This window comes from Oncorhynchus keta, chromosome 33, assembly GCF_023373465.1.
Source record: "Oncorhynchus keta strain PuntledgeMale-10-30-2019 chromosome 33, Oket_V2, whole genome shotgun sequence".
Lineage (NCBI taxonomy): Eukaryota > Metazoa > Chordata > Actinopteri > Salmoniformes > Salmonidae > Oncorhynchus > Oncorhynchus keta.
The window spans coordinates 9,672,302-9,694,372 of NC_068453.1; the positions used below are offsets into that span (position 1 = coordinate 9,672,302).

The 22,071-nt window shown below is 43.1% G+C and overlaps 1 protein-coding gene across 2 annotated transcripts; it reads right to left on the bottom strand.

Annotated features, from left to right (window-relative positions):
- Positions 1-310: 310 nt before the first annotated feature.
- On the bottom strand, positions 311-20,999 carry LOC118366195 (transmembrane protein 168-A-like). 2 transcript variants are annotated; one of them, XM_035748681.2, is made up of 5 exons: positions 20,888-20,999; positions 19,151-20,444; positions 16,070-16,212; positions 4,143-4,417; positions 311-2,476 (listed from the first exon to the last, which is right to left on the bottom strand). In XM_035748681.2, exons 2-5 carry the CDS (start codon positions 20,306-20,308, stop codon positions 1,929-1,931), a joined length of 2,124 nt encoding a protein of 707 aa, XP_035604574.1. In that variant the 5' UTR covers positions 20,309-20,444; positions 20,888-20,999; the 3' UTR covers positions 311-1,928. The 2 variants fall into 2 exon arrangements, with proteins under 2 accessions (XP_035604574.1, XP_035604575.1); XM_035748682.2 differs by having other exon boundaries at positions 20,841-20,949.
- Positions 21,000-22,071: the final 1,072 nt, after the last annotated feature.

Consider the following 22,071-nt stretch of genomic DNA (forward strand, 5'->3'; position numbering starts at 1 on the left):
TGTAAACCATGCCATATTAATGTCTGGAATTGGAACGGATGGCTAGGCTATTTCATGATTTGTCTCCATGTATCCTCCTCTTTCTCCTCTCAAACCACCACTGAGAGACAAGCAATTATGTAGAGACGATTGGGCCCCAATTGAACCCATCGACTCTGCTTTCCAATCTAATCTGAGTGACTCTTTTAATCTCTGGGGTAAACTTCCCGTTTCAATGTCCAGGTAGATACCAGAATGTTGCTGAGCTGCACAGGGTTTTTACAAAATGCAATTCATTTCAATAGATAAGGGACCAGCACACGTACACAACTTTTCACATATTCACTTTATTATTCCAGCATAATCTGAGATGAGGCATCACAATGGTTCAAATCAGGACAACGAAGATATAGCGAGACAAAAGGCTTAGCTTTCATTTATATGTAGAATAATACAATTTGACCTTTTTAGCATAAACATCACAGTGTATCATAAAGGCAGCATCACAGAGAGAGAGAGCAAGACAAGCACCAAATGAAGCAGAAAGGTTGGCCAATATGGGTCACCATGGCCATCGAAACCAATGAGGGCACAGTGAACGGTTTATGATGCAATGATTGGCTACATGTGGTGAGTCATTGTTTTTACAGTGGATTCGATGCCAAAACAACTGCAGCAAAGTGGCGCCAGGCAGAGAGCTGTGTACTGTATATCCCTGCAGCTATATAGATCCTGTCAGGCCGACCAATTGTCAACACTTCCTCCTCACACTGACGCAGCACATTTACTAAATTCATGTTTAAAAAAACGAATCAATGAATTAACCACATTTTGTTGTCATCCATCTAATAGAACAGAATGTGGTGCTAAAATAAGGTAATAAGCCATCTCATGATTTCAAATAGCCAGTCAATAGAAACCAAGACCAAACGCAAGGCAAGACACTGGCCAAGACAATAATCTGTCCCAAAATCTTTGGCTAGACATTTTCAAATGGTAAAACCTGTATACTATCAGTTTCCAAAGTGGAAATAAACATGACAAACAATTACAAATATCTTCCCAGAAAAAAAAAACACTTTTGAAATAATGATATATTGCATTTTCAAAATAAAGTACAATGTCCCACGAAAGTTCAATTTACAAAGTAACAAGGCACATAGGGTGGATGTCAGTAAACCATAGATACACAGAATATTGTGGAGAATGTCTACTTATACCATTGGAAACAAGGCCCATACTAGCATGGCGATAAGACTGATTGCGGTGATGGATATAGCTTTACCATAGAAATCAGGCCTATGGTGGTGACCACTTTACCACATGTACTATTGGTGATTGTCTACACATGGCTTACCATAGATACTGATGATTGTCAACACATTTACATTTGAGCCATTTAGCAGACGCTCTTTTCCAGAGAGACTTTCAGGAGCAATTAGGGTTAAGTGCTTTGCTCAAGGGCACATTGACAGATTTGTTCACCTAGTCGGCTCGGGGATTTGAACCAACAACCTTTCGGTTACTGGCCCAACACTCTTAACCACTAGGCTACCTGCTGAACCTCCCTTGTGATCTCCTTGCCTGGCTACCCATCCACATTGCTCTGGCCAACTGACGTTTCTTCTCCACGATGAGTCTGGATTTGCCTCCCTCCCCGACGATTTCTAAAATACGAACACAATCTGACCAATCTGATTGGTCCCAGAAACAGATGGGTTGGGCCAGAGCCTGCTTACCTGATGACGTTATCAACTTTGATTCTCTGACTGGATTGTCATAAACAAATCTAACCAATCACTGATTCATTTGTTTTGAAGTCACACAAACAACTTCTAGGATGGTAGTTTCAGACTGACTGTATGTAGCGATTGATAGAGCAGAGGAATTCAATTCAGGGTGAGTGGTCAGGCAAGTGATCTCCCAAGCAGACATACAGCTCAGTCAGTCTATGAGTGGACCAGTTTGATGCCCTGTCCCGTGTCCAGTATATTGGGAGGGAACCAGCCCAGTTTGAGTCGCCTGAAGCACCTCAGACACACTCCACACAGCCATAGGAGGTTGAGCCCACAGCACCAGTTGGATAGGTGCACCAGAGGATAGGTAGCCTGGGGGAAGTGGGTCTTCCAGTGCTTGGCCACGTCGCTCCCCGTGGGAAGATGGAGCGTGTAGTCGCTCCAGTGTTTCGACACGCCGTAGGCCGCCGCCACCATCCTGCCCTTCTCCGACCACTGGGTGGCGCTGTCCGGGTTGCAGTTGAACTCCACCCACTCCGAGGTGAAGTCCCCAAGGCGGGGGGCGACCCCGCCTTCGATGTCGCCGGCGGGGGCGAGCTCGGCCCCTTGCACGGCCACATAGACTCCCTCCATCCTGCGGACGTCCTTTACCCAGGGCATGGAGTTCTCCGTGTCCAGGACCAGGATGAGACGGGAGGTGAAGCCGCTGTTCTTCTCCTTCCACCACTCCAGCAGCTGCTCCAGACGCAGAGAGTCTCCTCCTGGTAGAGCGAGAAATAAACATTTTAATAACCCCCAACCCTAGTCGTAGGCTGGGACAAACAAGGAACCATTTGCGAAAAGCTGATATGATTAATATCATAACATGCACAATGTAAATAAAAGGAACGTGAATAGTCAAGTTATTTGTCAAATCATCTCTATTGTTATTCTGAATACCATCTACAACGACACGCCTGTATGGCCTATCCCTGGTCTAAATCCTGAGTTACAGGGACTGCTCTCTGTTTGGGCACCCTTCCTCTGTGGCAGAAACGTGAGCGGCGTATGAGTGTGTATATGTGTGCGTGAGCAGCCTGCGTGATTGTGTAAGAGTGCCAGAGACACCCCACCCTGCTCTTCCCAGACCGTTCTGTAAAGCTCCAACGCCAGCCAGGGCTCGGGTTGTTTTTCCACTCGGCCTCCACTGCTCAAACACTGTGACACGGCGTATGACAAGCAGTATCCTTCATGAGGATTAATATGGCAGTGGGCTCCATGGCAGGAAGATTAAGAGGGGCCCGTAGATGGAGCCAAGAGAAGATATTTCTTTACAGTTTGGGAGCTGCTCAGAAAGGGACTGGTGAAGAGGAGCAATACACTGTGTGGTCGTGACAAACTGTTGCTTAAAGTACAATTTGGGTTTCAGGGGAGCACCGGGGTGGTACACTGTGGCTGCGTTGTTGTTTTGACACATATTACGAGAAGCATTGGTCCGTAGATGGATCTGTATCTTTAGGAAGACGATACGTACCAGTTTTTTTTTTACTGACCCTGAATGTTAGAGGTTTAGTAGCGTGTTTGATAAAAGGTTTTAAAAGTTACTGTAATCATAGCTTACAATGTACAATATATTCCTTCCTTAATCCATTAAAAGAATAATTGGGTAATGGGTTAATAATACTAATTAACTGCACTCATTACAGCCGACTTGCCTGATGAGGCACGATGACTGTCTGCATGTATTTGAGAAGGTTAAGGTGGGTGGTGAGTAAATAAGGACAAAAAAGGTAAAAGTAGTCTGGGTTCATGGAGAAAAGGAAAAGTTACGAGTGGGAGTACATTAACGGTCAAGTCATGTTTAATTGTCACCGAGCTTGTCTTCGTAGCAGCACCACGCAGTGATAAAGCGTGGGTGTGTGTTGGCAGCCACTGAAGACAAGCTTCAGTTATCACACTGGGAAAATGTTGAGACTCTTCATTTCTACTAAGAGCGATGGATTCATGAAAAGTACAGGCACAAATCACACTTTAGTGGTCACATACACGTGTTTAGCAGATGTTATTGCGGGTGTAGCGAAATGCTTGTGTTTGTAGCTACAACAGTGCAGTAATATCTAACAAGTAATAAGGTGTTCGATAGAACACACTGCATCTGGCAGACTACAAAATATTTGGTACTTTTCTCAGAAACAAATGGAAAACTTTAAATTGTTTGTCAAAACAAAAATATAGTATTCTACCCTCATCATCATGTTTTATTCAAACATATAACCTTATTTTGATCCTGTCTTTTTCATGTTTGATCTAGTCTGGAAATAAATAGGTGCAAAATAAACATTGATAGAAGATGAGAGACAGAGGCAAGAAGCTTGTGCGTTGAGGAGAGGCAGCCAGCCAGCCAGCCAGCCAGCCAACCCAGCCCCTGTAAGCTATGGTGACACTCACCTGCCAGTGCCCAAGCCCCGGTGCGCTGCGTATGCCCGCTGTAGAACACCACGTATGTATCATGGCGGGGCCCGTCGGCCGTGCGAAGCTCCAGGAAGGCCTTGAGCTTGGCCTGCAGGGCCTCCAAAGTCACCCCGCTGGTGGAGTAGTCACAGCCAAAAGTCTCAATCATGTGGTGGGAGAAGAGGCGCTGCACACTGTTCAACATGCCCGTAGAGAGCACGTTCAGCTCCTGCACCTGGACCGGAGGTAGGAGGGTGGGCTGGCCATCTGGCCTGTGGAGGGAAAGACGAGAGGATGGGTGGAGGAAAGGAGGGAACGAGAATGAATATGGAGGAGAGAATGGCAAGTGGAGAGGGACAGCAGAATTGAAAAGAGGAAGATGAGAATGTAGAGTAAGAAAAGGAATAGAGGTGAAGACACTGGCAGTACAGTAGAGATGGAATGTGTGTGTTTGTCTAAAACTAGTGAGAATAAAGATGGAGAGGAGTCCTGAACTAACAGCATCATTCGGAGGTCAAGGCAGAGAAATCTGTTTGATCCGACACACCTCTTTCTCTCCATCCCACAGCACCAGGCATGAGGGCCAAGGCTTCCCCAGTCTCTTGTCACTCAATATAGCCTCACTCACTCTGTATCTGTCTGTCCCTGGCATTACAACTTTCTCCATTCACTCATATAGACATCTCCATAACTCAAAACGTGCCATCTTAAAGCGGAGTTATTATGATCTTGAGAGAGACCTTGGGCTGGAGAAAGTTGTGTTTAAATAATGACTAGATTTTGTCTGAGTGGTTGTATTGAGATGACTGGGGGGCAGTGGATGACATGGCTGTTGGAGGCTGACGTGACAGATGTGTAACTAACCTGGCCTGGGTCTTATCTACACAAAGATGGAAACATATTAGTCTCTCACTATCCCCTTCCCTCTGTCCTCCTTCTCTAAAAGCCTGTCTCTCTCCCCCCGCACCCTCTCTCACTTTGTCCCTGTCAGACTTTCTTTCCTTTGCTCTCTGTCCCTTGTCGTTCCCTTCTTCTCCTCCTCCTCTTTCTCATCTTCCCAAGGGGCCCTCATCATTGTAAAAACATGATTTGAACCCATCAAACAGTAGATAATACACTGCTATATTCTCAACATGCTCTCTGGTCTCCCGCCGGGGCCTACATCCACAGCCCTGGAATACAGAGCAGATGTATGGGCCTGCATCCGAATCACCACCACAGACAGACCAAGTGCTAACTGCCCCAGCACAGAGATAGAGTCAGACTCTGCAATGGCACCCTATTCCCTACATAGTGCACTACTTTTGACTAAAGCCCTATGGGTCCTAGTCAAAGGGATAAGGGTGCCATGTCGGACAGAGTGGTCCTGCCTGGTCGTAAACACATGTTCCAACCACAGCCACTTAGTATGCCAGGGAGAGAGCAGCCTCAGGGGGGGAAAACATTAGGGTCATGTTTATGCATGGCTATTGGGATATTTTCCACTTTGTTTGTCCAGTGAGGGAATTGAAATTATGGTCTGTCCCGCTGGATGCTGTAAAATGAAGGTATTTTTTTTTATACTTGGTGCAGGGGAGATTGATGATTGTGGAGATGAAGAAAGTGAATGTGGGTCTGTGTGTGTGAGGTTTGTGTACATGTGTACACTGAATTGTGTGCGCTTCAGGGTTTCCATTTGGAAAATGTGGAGCCTGACTTTTGATCGGCAGCATTTTAATTTAACAGACATTTGAGAAATTTACCGGACCCATATGCATTGGGCGCATAACCTGATTAGGGCGTCCACCCACTGACAAAAAAAAAAAAAAAAATCACATTATCCTCACAGAACATGCAACTCGACGATGCAACAGCGTGCGCCCTTCTTACCAAATTCCAATGCGCACTTTGAAGATGTAAGAATAACGGCCACATTTACTTTTCATCAGCCAACAAGACGAGTGACAAAACAGCAAAATCACTAGCCTATGTCCATGTAATATCCCACATAGTAAAAATGTTGACCTATTCTTATGGTCAGCTTGTCGTTCTGTGCAAGAAAGAAATAGGCTATTCCAAACAGACTCTGGAACAATTATGGGATGATAGATCCCAAATTCATACAACTAGTAGGCCTAGCCTACATAAAAAAAGAAGAAATCTTTAAAAAGCAATGAGGCTGATGCAACAGATCAGAACGTTTAGATTAAAAATGTTGATAAATTATTATTTCTTCACATTATTATTTCTTCACATTATAAGTTTAGCAGTGCGCACATAGCAGTAAGCTACAAAAAAAAGTGTTTGTGCCATAAAGCAATTAGCGGAAAAACACCATTGTCAAAAGCAAACTGAAAGCGGTTTCATGTGACAGAGATAAAAATATTTGTTTGAAATTTAGAAAGAGGGGACATCTAAAGATGCAACAACTAGCATGGTTTGCTAATATGAATAGAGCTATGTTTGAATACCCATACTAACATTCTGTATACTACATACTTAACTTATTATGGCTGCAGGGGCAGTATTGAGTAGCTTGGATGAAAGGTGCCCAGAGTAAACGGCTTGCTCCTCAGTGTCAGTTGCTAATATATGGATAATATTATTAGTATTGGATAGAAAACACTCTGAAGTTTCTAAAACAGTTTGAATGATGGCTGTGAGAACGCCGCAGCCCGTCTGGTGTTCAACCTTCCCAAGTTCTCTCACGTCACCCCGCTCCTCCGCTCTCTCCACTGGCTTCCAGTTGAAGCTCGCATCCGCTACAAGACCATGGTGCTTGCCTACGGAGCTGTGAGGGGAACGGCACCTCAGTACCTCCAGGCTCTGATCAGGCCCTACACCCAAACAAGGGCACTGCGTTCATCCACCTCTGGCCTGCTCGCCTCCCTACCACTGAGGAAGTACAGTTCCCGCTCAGCCCAGTCAAAACTGTTCGCTGCTCTGGCTCCCCAATGGTGGAACACACTCAATCACGACGTCAGGACAGCGGAGTCAATCACCACCTTCCGGAGACACCTGAAACCCCACCTCTTTAAGGAATACCTAGGATAGGATAAAGTAATCCTTCTCACCCCCCTTAAAAGATTTAATAATAATAATAATAATAATATATGCCATTTAGCTGACGCTTTTATCCAAAGCGACTTACAGTCATGTGTGCATACATTCTACGTATGGGTGGTCCCGGGAATCGAACCCACTACCCTGGCGTTACAAGCGCCATGCTCTACCAACTGAGCCACAGAAGGACCACATTTAGATGCACTATTGTAAAGTGGCTGTTCCACTGGATGTCATAAGGTGAATGCACCAATTTGTAAGTCGTTCTGGATAAGAGCGTCTGCTAAATGACTTAAATGTAATGTAAATGAGTATAACATAACTCATATGGCAGCGAAAAACCTGAGAAGAAATCCAAACAGGAAGTGAGAAATTTGAGGTTGGTATATTTTCAATCCAGGCCCTATTGAATTCACATTGGGATATGAACGAAGTTACACTTCCTAGGGCTTCCACTAGATGTCGACCGTCTTTAGAAATTTAAATGAGGCTTCTGCTGTGTTGTGGGACAGAATAAGAAAGGAATGAGTCAGCTTACTGACAGAGAGACATTTCTTGGTCACGCGCATTCCACATGATATCGACTCCTCCTCGAGACACAAAGGAATTCTCCGGTTGGAACTTTATTGAAGATTTATGATAAAAACATCATAATGATTGATTCTATACTTAGTTTGAAATGTTTCTTCGACCTGTAATATAACTTTTTTAAGTTTTTGTCCAAACACACGAACGTTTGGATATGTGTACCAAACGCTAACAAAAGCAGCTACTTGGACATAAATAACGGACATTATCGAACAAATCAAGCATTTATTGTGGAACTGCGATTCCTGGGAGTGCATTCTGATGAAGATCGTCAAAAGGTAAGGAAATATTTATCATGTAATTTCTGGTTTCTGTTGACTCCAACATGGCGGCTAATTTGACTAATTTTCTGAGCGCCATCTCAGCTTATTGCATGGTTTGCTTTTTCCGTATAGGTTTTTTGAAATCTGACAGCGTTTGCATTAAGGAGAAGTATATCTATAATTCCATGAGTATGACTTGTATTATCATCTACATTTATGATGAGTATTTCAGTTGAATCGATGTGGCTATGCAAAATCACTGGATGTTTTTGGAACTAGTGAACGTAACGCTCCAATGTAAACTCAGATTTTTTAAATATAAATATGAACTTTATCAAACAAAACATACATGTATTGTGTAACATGAAGTCCTATTAGTGTCATCTGATGAAGATCAAAGATTAGTGATTCATTTTATCTCTATTTGTGCTTTTTGTGACTCCTCTCTTTGGCTGGAAAAATGGCTGCGTTTTTTGTGGCTTGGTGGTGACCTAACAATCGTTTGTGGTGCTTTCACCGTAAAGCTTATTTGAAATCGGACACTGTGGTGGGATTAACAACACGATTACCTTGTATAAGATACATGTATGTTTGAGGAATTTTAATTCTGAGATTTGTTGTTTTGAATTTGGCGCCCTGCACTTTCACTGGCTGTTGTCATATCATCCCGTTAACGGGATTGCAGCCAGGAAATGAATATATACACTACATAATATATACTATGAGCTCATTTTAGAATACTGTAAACAAATGGTATCATTTCAGTTGAGCGTACTACGCCTGTCTACTGTAAATTGATGCTGTAGCTATGCAACCTCTTGCTAGTTTGTTATCATAACAAATGACTAGCTAGACATTTTATGATTTCAGGTGTGTTCGTAAATTCAATCTGGAGTGCCAGAGTGCGCTCTGGGCGTTGTCAGATTGTCCATTCGTAAATTCAGAGCGTTTCGCTCCCGGAGCGTTCAGAGCGCACACTGGACACTCTGGCCGAGGAGTAGGGTTGATCCGAGCGTTCAATGGCAGTCAAGCACCCAAGCTGACTAGCTAATGTTGGCAAGCTACTTCCAGACACAAATAAGAGAACACCTCACTCTGACCATTTTACTCGCCCTAGCAGAGCTGGTAAGACTGTTTATGTTAGCCAGAGCGTTGGTGACTAACTGTGCTGCTGGCAACAATTGAATTACGCTTTTTTATGCCGACGTTTACTGCCACCGGCCATATTCAACAGGTGTTGAGCGTTTGTAAATTCATCAGTTATTCCGCACTCTGACACACTAACGAGAGTGTTCTGAAATAGCAGATAGCCAGAATTAACAATGTCCATTGAAACGCACATTGACCATACCACTTAGCTAAGAATTATGTTAACAATCAAGTCAATAAACGTCTGGTAGTTAGTTAATATACTGCCTGGCAAGTTTCATGTATTAGTAGCCAACTAAAGTTAGATAATACTGATACATACTGCTGTAATGCTATGCGGTTCGTAAGGAGAGCACAGCTAACAAATTGTCAGCCAATGTAAGTTATTTGAAAAGTCAGGACTTCACTACATTTCTCAACATTTTCTTGTGATAATTAGTTAAAGGAATGAATTTGTATCCGCTCTCGTCGGACTTCGGCTGCATATTTTCCGCCATTTTCTTCAAATCTGAAAATGTTGTGAAGCTACGCCCATTTTTTGAAGTATTGCATTATGGGCCCTAAAAGCTCGGAAATAGTGTACACTGCTTGTTTAATTTGTATTTTGGCGAATTTGGTACGACATCGGGGAACTTTTTGCAAACTAACTATAACCAATAAGTATACTATATACTCAATTCATGTCACAAATTGTATGGTTAGTGTGAGTATTGAAAGAAAGTTGATTTGAAAACCAATAGAACATGAGAAAAATATGCTACTGGTTTCAATGGTTTATGGAAGTCTTTAGAGAAGAATTGCCCCCATGTTTCAATGGTCGGATTTTACTTTGAAGCAAGGTAAGTCATGCCTCATAAAATGAATTAAAACATTTAGGTTTCAAACCTTTAAATCAGTGTTTTCAAAACGTATACAGCTTCCAGCTCATCACAAAGTGGTGTGTAACATGCTGAAGCGTGCCGATACCTATATAAACTTGAATGGAGAATGGGAAGAGTGTTTTAATTAACAGTTGATAAATAAAAATAGTAGCTCTTTTTAAAATCGGGGCCATCAAAACAGTTAACACGCGATTGTATTTAGAATTGTTACGCAATGATTGGGCTTATAAATGCAAGTTTCACTCCAGCAGCAACAAATGAGCTGTTTGAGGAGCTGTAGCAGCAGCTCTCACGCTGTGTGACAGATTTTCCAATCATAGGCTCTGCATCTGTATGCTGTGCTTGTGTGATAAACCTAACGACTAACGAAAATACACACGTGCCAATTTAATTCCACTAAATTATTCAAATTATTTTAGAAACCGACAAGCATGACCGGTCAAATGTATTTGCCAAAAGCTGGCTATTAGCGGCTAACGGAGACCCTGGTGTGTGTGTGAGTTCTGTGTACATCAAATCAAATGTATTTGTCACATACACATGGTTAGCAGATGTTAATGCGAGTGTAGCGAAATGCTTGTGCTTCTAGTTCCGACAATGAAGTAATAACCAACGAGTAATCTAACCAAACAATTTCAAAACTACTACCTTATACACACAAGTGTAAAGGGATAAAGAATATGTACATAAATATCTATGAATGAGTGATGGTACAGAACGGCATAGGCAAGATGCAGTAGATGGTATCGAGTACAGTATATACATATGAGATGAGGAACATTCCTTCTGTAGGGTATGTAAACAAAGTGGCATAGTTTAAAGTGGCTAGCGATACATGTATTACATAAAGATGCAGTAGATGATATAGAGTACAGTATATACAGTGCCTTGCGAAAGTATTCGGCCCCCTTGAACTTTGCGACCTTTTGCCACATTTCAGGCTTCAAACAAAGATATAAAACTGTATTTTTTTTGTGAAGAATCAACAAAAAGTGGGACACAATCATGAAGTAGAACGACATTTATTGGATATTTCAAACTTTTTTAACCAATCAAAAACTGAAAAATTGGGCGTGCAAAATTATTCAGCCCCCTTAAGTTAATACTTTGTAGCGCCACCTTTTGCTGCGATTACAGCTGTAAGTCGCTTGGGGTATGTCTATCAGTTTTGCACATCGAGAGACTGCATTTTTTCCCATTCCTCCTTGCAAAACAGCTCGAGCTCAGTGAGGTTGGATGGAGAGCATTTGTGAACAGCAGTTTTCAGTTCTTTCCACAGATTCTCGATTGGATTCAGGTCTGGACTTTGACTTGGCCATTCTAACACCTGGATATGTTTATTTTTGAACCATTCCATTGTAGATTTTGCTTTATGTTTTGGATCATTGTCTTGTTGGAAGACAAATCTCCGTCCCAGTCTCAGGTCTTTTGCAGACTCCATCAGGTTTCTTCCAGAATGGTCCTGTATTTGGCTCCATCCATCTTCCCATCAATTTTAACCATCTTCCCTGTCCCTGCTGAAGAAATGCAGGCCCAAACCATGATGCTGCCACCACCATGTTTGACAGTGGGGATGGTGTGTTCATGGTGATGAGCTGTGTTGCTTTTACGCCAAACATAACGTTTTGCATTGTTGCCAAAATGTTCCATTTTGGTTTCATCTGACCAGAGCACCTTCTTCCACATGTTTGGTGTGTCTCCCAGGTGGCTTGTGACAAACTTTAAACAACACTTTTTATGGATATCTTTAAGAAATGGCTTTCTTCTTGACACTCTTCCATAAAGGCCAGATTTGTGCAATATACGACTGATTGTTGTCCTATGGACAGAGTCTCCCACCTCAGCTGTAGATCTCTGCAGTTCATCCAGAGTGATCATGGGCCTCTTGGCTGCATCTCTGATCAGTCTTCTCCTTGTAAGAGCTGAAAGTTTAGAGGGACGGCCAGGTCTTGGTAGATTTGCAGTGGTCTGATACTCCTTCCATTTCAATATTATCGCTTGCACAGTGCTCCTTGGGATGTTTAAAGCTTGGGAAATCTTTTTGTATCCAAATCCGGCTTTAAACTTCTTCACAACCGTATCTTGGACCTGCCTGGTGTGTTCCTTGTTCTTCATGATGCTCTCTGCGCTTTTAACGGACCTCTGAGACTATCACAGTGCAGGTGCATTTACACGGAGACTTGATTACACACAGGTGGATTGTATTTATCATGATTAGTCATTTAGGTCAACATTGGATCATTCAGAGATCCTCACTGAACTTATGGAGAGAGTTTGCTGCACTGAAAGTAAAGGGGCTGAATAATTTTGCACGCCCAATTTTTCAGTTTTTGATTTGTTAAAAAAGTTTGAAATATCCAATAAATGTCGTTGTGTCCCACTTGTTGTTGATTCTTCACAAAAAAATACAGTTTTATATCTTTATGTTTGAAGCCTGAAATGTGGCAAAAGGTCGAAAAGTTCAAGGGGGCCGAATACTTTCGCAAGGCACTGTACATATGAGATGAATAATGTAGGGTATGTAAACATTATATTAAGTAGCATTGTTTAAAGTGGCTAGTGATATATTTTACATACATTTCCATCAATTCCCATTATTAAAGTGGCTGGAGCTGAGTCAGTGTGTTGGCAGCAGCACCTGTACTGACCTCACCTTCTGGATGGTAGCGGGGTGAACAGGCAGTGGCTCGGGTGGTTGTTGTACTTGATGATATTTATGGCCTTCCTGTGACATCGGGTGGTGTAGGTGTCCTGGAGGGCAGGTAGTTTGCCCCCGGTGATGCGTTGTGCAGACCTCACTACCCTCTGGAGAGCCTTACGGTTGTGGGCGGAGCAGTTCCCGTACCAGGCGGTGATACAGCCCGACAGGATGCTCTCGATTGTGCATCTGTAGAAGTTTGTGAGTGCTTTTGGTGACAAGCCGAATTTCTTCAGCCCCGAGGTTAAAGAGGCGCTGCTGCGCCTTCTTCACGATGCTGTCTGTGTGGGTGGACCAATTCAGTTTGTCTGTGATGTGTATGCCGAGGAACTTAAAACTTACTACCCTCTCCACTACTGTCCCATCGATGTGGATAGGGGGGTGCTCCCTCTGCTGTTTCCTGAAGTCCACAATCATCTCTTTAGTTTTGTTGAAGTTGAGTGTGAGGTTATTTTCCTGTAGACCCTGCCACATACCTCTTGTGTCTGAGCCGTTGAATTGCGACTCTACTTTGTCTCTATACTGACGCTTAGCTTGTTTGATTGCCTTGCGGAGGGAATAGCTACACTGTATGTATTCGGTCATGTTTCCGGTCACCTTGCCCTGTTTAAAAGCAGTGGTTCGTGTTTAATCGTTGCTATGTGTTTTAATCGTAGACATGTGTCCCACAAGGGTGCGTTCTCAGCCCTCTCCTGTACTCCCTGTTCACCCACGACTGCGTGGCCATGCACAATCGATATATATATATATACACACACACACACACACACACACACACAGTTGAAGTTGGAAGTTTACATACACCTCAGCTAAATATATTTAAACTCAGTTTTTCACAAGTAACAAATCCCTGTTTTAGGTCAGTTAGGATCACCACTTTATTTTAAGAATGTGAAATGTCAGAATAATAGCAGAGAGAATGATTTATCTCAGCTTTAATTTCTTTCATCACATTCCCAGTGGGCCAGAAGTGTACAAACATTCAATTAGTATTTGGTAGCATTGCCTTTAAATTGTTGAACTTGGGTCAAATGTTTTTGGTAGCCTTCCACAAGCTTCCCACAATAGGTTGGATGAATGTTGGCCCATTCCTCCTGACAGGGCTGGTGTAACTGAGTCAGCTTTGTAGACCTCCTTGCTCACACACGCTTTTTAAGTTCTGCCCACAAATTTTCTATTGGATTGAGGTCGGGGATTTGTGATGGCCACTCCAATACCGTGACTTTATTGTCCTTAAGCCATTTTGCCACAACTTTGGAAGTATGCTTGGAATCATTGTCCATTTGGAAGACCCATTTGCAACCAAGCTTTAACTTCCTGACTGATGTCTTGAGATGTTGCTTCAATATATACACATCATTTTTCATCCTAATGAAGCCATCTATTTTGTGAAGTGCAGCAAACCACCCCCACAACATGATGCTGCCACCCCCGTGCTTCACGGTTAGGATGGTGTTCTTTGGCTTGCAAGCTTCCCCCTTTTTCCTCCAAACATAACAATGGTCATTATGGCCAAAGTTCCATTTTTGTTTCATCAGACCAGAGGACATTTCTCCAAAAAGTACGATCTTTGTCCCGATGTGCAGTTGCAAACCGTAGTCTGGCTTTTTTAATGGCAGTTTTGGAGCAGTGGCTTCTTCCTAGGTGAGCGGCCTTTCAGGTTATGTCGATATAGGACTCGTTTTACTGTGGATATAGATACTTTTGTACCCGTTTCCTCCAGCATCTTCACAAGGTCCTTTGCTGTTGTTCTGGGATTGATTTGCACTTTTCGCACCAAAGTACGTTCATCTCTCGGTGACAGAACGCGTCAACTTCCTGAGCCGTATGCCGGCTGCGTGGTCCCATGGTGTTTATACTTGCGTACTATTGTTTGTACAGATGAACGTGGTACCTTCAGGAGTTTGGAAATTGCTGTAGACCTGTGGAGATTGACAATATTTTCTCTGACAATTTTCTCTCTTGGCTGATTTATTTTGATTTTCCCATGACGTCAAGCAGAGGCACTGAGTTTGAAGGTAGGCCTTGAAATACATCCACAGGTACACCTCCAATTTACTCAAATTATGTCAATTAGCCTATCAGAGGCTTCTAAAGCCATGACATCATTTTCTGGAATCTTCCAAGCTGTTTAAAGGCACAATCAACTTAGTGTATGTAAACTTCTGACCCACTGGAATTGTGATACAGTGAAGTAGAAGTGAAATAGTCTGTAAACAATTGTTGTAAAAATTACTTGTGTCATGCACGAAGTAGATGTCTTAACCGACTTGCCAAAACTATAGTTTGTTAACAAGAAATGCGTAGTGGTTGAAAAACTAGTTTTAATGACTCCAATCTAAGTGTATGTAAACTTCCGACTTCAACTGTATATACAGGTTCGTACCGTGGGGGAGATCTTCGTGGGCTATATTCGGCCTCGTCTCAGGGTAGAAAGTTGGAGGTTTGAAGATATCCCTCTAGTGGTGTGGGGGCTGTGCTTCGGCAAAGTAGGTTGGGTTATATCCTGCCTGGTTGGCCCTGTCCGGGGGTATCGTCGGATGGGGCCACAGTGTCTCCCGACCCCTCCTGTCTCAGCCACCAGTATTTATGCTGCAATAGTTTGTGTCAGGGGGCTAGGATCAGTCTGTTATATCTGGAGTATTTCTCCGGTCTTATCCGGTGTCCTGTGTGAATGTAAGTATGCTCCTAATTCTCTTTCTCTCTTTTCTCGGAGGACCTGAGCCCTAGGACCATGCCTCAGGACTACCTGACATGATGACTCCTTGCTGTCCCCAGTCCACCTGGTCGTGCTGCTGCTCCAGTTTCAACTGTTCTGCCTGCAGCTATGGAACCCTGACATGTTCACCGGACATGCTACCTTGTCCCTGACCTGCCGTTTTCGACTCCCTCTCTCTACCGCACCTGCTGTCTCTAACTCTGAATGATCGGCTATGAAAAGCTAACTGACATTTACTCCTGAGGTTGCACCCTCTACAACCACTGTGATTATTATTATTATTATTATTATTTGACCCTGCTGGTCATCTATGGACGTTTGAAGATCTTGGCCATGTACTGTTATAATCTCCACCCGGCACTGCCAGAAGAGGACTAGCCATCCCTCAGAGCCTGGTTCCTCTCTAGATTTCTTCTGAGGTTCCTGCCTTTCTAGGGAGTTTTTTCTAGCCACCGTGCTTCTACATCTGTTTTGCTTGCCGTTTGGGGTTTTAGGCTGGGTTCCTGTATAGCACTTTGTAACATCAGCTGATGTGAAAAAGGCTTTATAAATACATTTGATTGATTGTGTGTACGGTTATATACCTGCTGTAGCTGGTAGGGACGACCACAGCGTAGCCCACAGATGTGCCCCCCAGGCAGCTGCCCAGCTCATGGAAGAGCCCGTGGGCCAGAGACTCCAGAGGGAGGACCACCAGGAACACACTCATGAACACACCATTGGAGGGCTGCAACACAAGAGAGCATTTCATTTGTGATTTTTTTTCAATGTATTGAAGCACAAGATAATTTAGCTACACATTTAAAAACAAAAGGCTTCAGCTCAAAACACCCTTCAAACACAATCAAGTCAAGTTGTGGGAGTGAGAATGAAGCCTTTTCAAAGATAGTCTAAGTGAATTCAAGGCCAAAATCTATAGTTCTACCCAATGGACTCTTATTATACAAATTCACCAAGCTGTTAAAATTCAGTAAATACACAACTAAATAATTTTATGATGTTGCCTTGACGATTTCCACATAGCCTTGCGATTCCTCAATTACACTTGTGTTACATTCAAATTTGCAATTAAAACCCTTATTAAACCTCATATTTTTCCTCAATCTGATTTGTCCAATTAGCGAGGCACCAGCAAGGTTACCACATCAGAACTCCCTACTTCATTATTAGAGTCAGTTTTGGATGGAGGCAGCAGACTTCTTGTTAAATTCAGCTACGACTGCCCAAGGACTCACAGCTGGTCCATAATCATCTCCTCAGTCCTCATTTGACAAAGCAGCACTGAAGCTCTTATGCAATCCCAGCATTCAAGCCCTTTAAAACGTAGAGCAAGGCTATAGGCCTAGATTATAGAAACAATTCAAAGCTATAGCTAGGCCTATATGTTTGGTAACACGGACACTGAATTGTTTAATTTACTTTACATGTTTAAGAGTGTGTGGGTGGGTTGAGTAAGTATTCTTGCTTAAAGACATGCACCAATACTTTGACGACTAAGAAATTAAAAAAATGTAAACCTCCTGCTTTGGGCTGGATGTGTTAATGTGTAGTTCATACATGCATAATCTATGAGCAGAATTACTGTCACCTTAATTAGCTACGAAATACGAGAAAATACGTTTGAAAGCAACTGTTTCTTGAAGCTGTGCCTAGAGCAATTACAGTTCTAGCCAATAAGTTTCAGCCTTAGTGTGTGTGACAGCTAGCAAGGCACCTGCCCATCGTTATCCAGCGTGGCCCAACGGCTGTGTGTGTGAGTGAGTGAGTGAGTGAGTGAGTGAGTGAGTGAGTGAGTGAGTGAGTGAGTGAGTGAAAGAAAAATAACGTGGTGCACATAGCTGCACATGTGATGTAGTACGCAATTTGTGTACCACTTTTGGCTCGTGAGTAATATTTTCAAAACTACCGGCAAAAAAGTATACAAAAGGTACAGGAGAATCTCTTTAAGGGTAGTTCCATTTAATTTCAGCAGACCATGACAACAGCCACCATCTCTGATTGTTCTGAAATAGTTTCTGTAGTTAGAAACAGATAAGATAAGCATTCCTGAATCATTATTTTGTTGAAAACACCTTTTGAACTCTGAGAAATTAAGCTAATTGATTACACCCAAATTGGCCATTTCAATCATAGGATTCATATAATATTCATTAAGTATAATACCCAACATCCTATTTGGACAAAACCACTTCTTAAAATGACTAAGACATGAGGAATCCAAATAAATAGTCAAAAGCCACCCATGTACCCCACCCAAAATAAGGCCACCCCAACCGCCACCATAAGGTATCAGTTGTCTATGTTTGACAAGTATTATGAAGCTGTGGCTTGGAGTATTGTTGTTTCATCCTATGTATTGTGAATTCGGTGATGTTTTTTTTCTTTCCTGTTCAGAGAAATTAGCCATTGAAGTCACTTGCATTTCCCCCCATAAATGAGTGTGAAAGTACCAGGTTTTTCCCACTAGATGCTGCTCTTCATGCTCGTACTGCCACAGCCTTTTATTAATTTTGCATGTCTCTTGTGCTTACTAAAGGTAGTTTTGATCCCAATATCAAATCATTTGAGTAACAATTGATTGTGATTGTTTTAAATTAAAATGGTCAAAGATAACCAAAAATAGATTCTTAGCAAAGAGCAATTTCTCAAGCAAGACATTTTTTAGGATTGTCTGGGAGTGGTCTGAGTGGGGAGGGGAAAACTGAGACCTAGCTGAGACATTTTGGAACTGTTTCTTATTGGTCTATTTACTCATTTACTGCCTGGTGATGTTAACAGTCAGGACAAATCTCCATCCCACCAAAACAGGCAGAAATTCAAGGTGGCCTTTTCAGCTTTTACAACCTCATAGTGTGGAAACATACACAAGACAGAAAAAAAATCACATTTTTGATGGCACAGGGCCATTAAATGGACCCATTGCAACTTTAGGTAGAAAACCAACAGCTTTTGCTCATGATTAAAATAAATGGTGGGGTCATAGCTTAGAGGGACACAGCGAGATTCTGACAATTCATTTTTCTACCTACCCAGGCTATATCTCTGCGTGCAGTATGAAGGAAATTACAAGCATTTTTTTTTCTTTTCGCGAACCAATGATGACGCAACTCGCCTAGTGTTAGCACAATAACTGAAAGTCTACAGGTACAGTAGCATAAACTGGCTGCAGATCTTACATGACGTGGCAAATAGTTGGACATGCCTCAGCGTAGCCTGTTATGCTAATAGCAGATTACAAGGTAAAGCTAAATTAAGGCTAAATAACTTATGGCTCTTTATGTAAGGAGATAGGCATATTAAAGAGCTAATTCACTTGGTCACGGTTGAGAGCAGAAGCAGCTCTCCTCTCCGGCTTGGGACTGTCTTGTGAATGCATGCCAGGCCTCTAGCAAGCGTCAGTCTCCGGGGTTTATGACGTGAAGCTTGATGTTTCAATGTTGATGACGCTACTCACCTTGCTTTGTTATTAGGCTATGCAGCTATCATGGTCAGGTCTGTCTCGAATAAGATCATTCAAATCTTCTCAATGTGGCAAAATCAAAATAAATGAAAAGCTCAGATCAATCGCTCAATCAGCTAACGGATTTATCAATCCATCTTTTCATTCATTAGTTTAACATATATTACCCTGCCAGTTTACCATGTAGCAATATGTAGCATCTTACCTGCCAGGACACAGCTGCCAGAATGGCTGTGGACACCAGGCTGAAGAAGACCAGTCGTTCAGAGATCAGGCAGAAGTGTCTCATCCCCCGCGAGGCCATGACCCGGTCCAGGTTTCGTGAGTCTGACTGCTGGACTGAGCGCGCCTTCTGACAGTCACTCAGCTTGGTGTGGAAGCCCCACAGTGTGATCAGCAGCACCACGTGGCAGACTGTCCAGAACAGGCCAAACACACAGAATCCAGGGATCACCAGGTACCACAGTTCTAGATGGCTCATCTTTAGAGCGGCTAGGATGAAGAAGGCCATCTCCACAAGCCCCAGGGGGAGCAGGGAGAGTCGACACCAGACACGCCCCCAGGAAAGCAGGGGTAGCCAGCGCTCGGTGGCCCCTAGGCTGCTGAAGTAGACGTCCAAGAGGGGGTCACAGATCAGACGGCCCAGGTAGCAGCCCAGGGCGAAGGGGTTGGTGGTTATCCCCACGGCCTTGAAAAACAGCAGGGAGGTGACCAGGGTGAAGCAGGCCAAGTTGGGCAGGGCTAGGAGGGACTTGACACGCAGGCCCACGATCAGGGCCCCCAGCGCCACCACTAGGGCAATGAAGGCCATAGATTTGTGCATCAGCATGGTGGTGCTGGCAATGCCAAAGCCTAGGAGTTCTAGGAGCTCCTTGGACGAGAGCAGGGTGGGTTTATAGTGAACACAGCCCATTATCCTATCTGTTAAAGCCCACACTGTCCTCAAAGCCACACTAGCCAGCAACATGTAGTTAGTAGCCTGCTCCTTCACATTATCCTCCAGCGAGGGACTATTGAGGAAGCACAGGAGGCCCAGAAGGAAGCTAAACCACAGGTGGAAGAGGCTGAGACTGGCCCCCTCCATGGAGAAGTAGTAGTAAAGGATGCTGGCGATGCCCAGGATGAAGAGACCCAAGATGAAGATGACAAGGATCATGGGCTCGTCCGTCTGCTCCCAGCGCACGTACAGGCCCAGGCATACTGCCACCATCAGGTTGAAACTGGACAGGTAACCCAGGCAACGCACCAATGACCACATGTCCACCTCCCCGCCGGGCGCAGGCCCGCTCTCCTCCTCCGGCTCCAGGCGTGGCATGGCTGTGTAGAGACAGTGGCTGAGGCTGTAACAGCTCCTCCTGAACATTCAACTGGGGGGACTCATGATTCAATGATAATGGAGGTCACTGACAGTAGCAAGCTTGTGTAGGTTTTGTAACAGACGGGGGCACTTGAATTTAGGCAACATTATGGATGAGATAGATGAAATCGGCTATTCAGTACTGTGAAAGGAGAACATATTTTGTGAATGTGAAAAATGTTTACATTAATTATCATGAACAATAATCATCCTAATGTAGCTGTCATATGTTTGCTGGATGACAAGCAAGTAAACAAACCGGTTTAATTATCACAGCAATAAACATTGACACTAACCAGTTGCTATTGACAGAAGATTAGAAGATTAGAAGACAGTCAGCAAGCGCTAGCTACGTGCTTCTGTCAATAGCACAAGAATGGCTAGCACATAGCACAAGAACGCCATAGCACAACAATAATGGCTAGTAGCTAGCTAGTTAGTTAGTTATGCTGCGTCGTACGGTTAAGTAAGTGATGACATCTCTCGCAATTCCAGAGGCATCACAGTAAAACTACTTAAAATCATCAAATGTACTCACAAATAACTATTGATGACAAAACGAAAGATGAATCTTGAGTTGCTTACCCTTGTCTAAAAACTTTTTTCGTTTCTAGTTCTGGATGTTTCCGGACTCCAAACTACGGCAAAGATAATGAGACAAACACAGTTGGGATTTTGCGTTTGCATCGAAATCGAATGTGGTTTCACAGCAGGTTATCCCTCTCAATAAACTTTTATTCCATTAGAGGTGACATCAAGGAAATATCATTATTTATCAATCAAGATAATTGAAAAAAATGTCATTTAACATTCATTGATCAGAAAAGACAACCACCTCAAGCATATAATCATAAATATAATCATTGCATCCACATCCAGTGTGTGTCCTCTATGGTCAGTGAAGATATCAGGGGCACATCTCAAATGACACCCCACTCAAATATGAACTTTACCGCATACTGTACTGTAGCTCTAGTAAAATAGTACAATATTTGGGAACAGCCAAAGAGAGATTCCTCTGGTTATTTATGATACTTTCTGGGAAATTATTATGTGGAGTAGTGTGGCTTTATATCAACAGGGGCACCGTGGAGGCAGGGGTCGATTCATTTTCTATTTTTCTCTCTGTGTTGTTGGGAAGGGCCCGTAAGTAAGCATTTCACTGTTGTTTACGAAGCGTTTGTAAAATGTTATTTGATTTGTTTGTTTTTCTGCCTGACTGACTACTGTAGGTATAATAATGCACACACAGATACAGCAGGAGTCCTCACTCCCTCCCTCCCTCCCACACATCACTGTGAAGCCCACAGAGCCAAGAAACGTCTGAGCTGGAGACTGGAGACACAATACATAACACAGCCGTGGCCCTCATCAAGAATCATATCAACTTACTGTAATTGGAGGGATTTAGGGCCCTGAGTTTCCCCCCACCGTTTCATATGATGACATGAGCAGGAAAACTCTAGACCGTAGTCATGAGCACCATGTGTATCAGGACCACATAAATGTTCTGTATAGGTTACATTACATACATTTGGTCAAGGTGAATGATGCATTTGGTCTTGAGGATTGCAATGTAAATACCATAAATACAATTGAAAAATATCTGTAACCACCAAGCCCAACAGCAGGCTTTTTGCAACGAAAATCTCAGCGTTGGGCTTTGAAGACCAAGATAAATCCATTGGCCAATTGGATCATTTACAGAATTAGTGAGGAGAAGCCTTTTAAAAGGTTTATTTAGAATTTTCTGCTGATACAACATGATA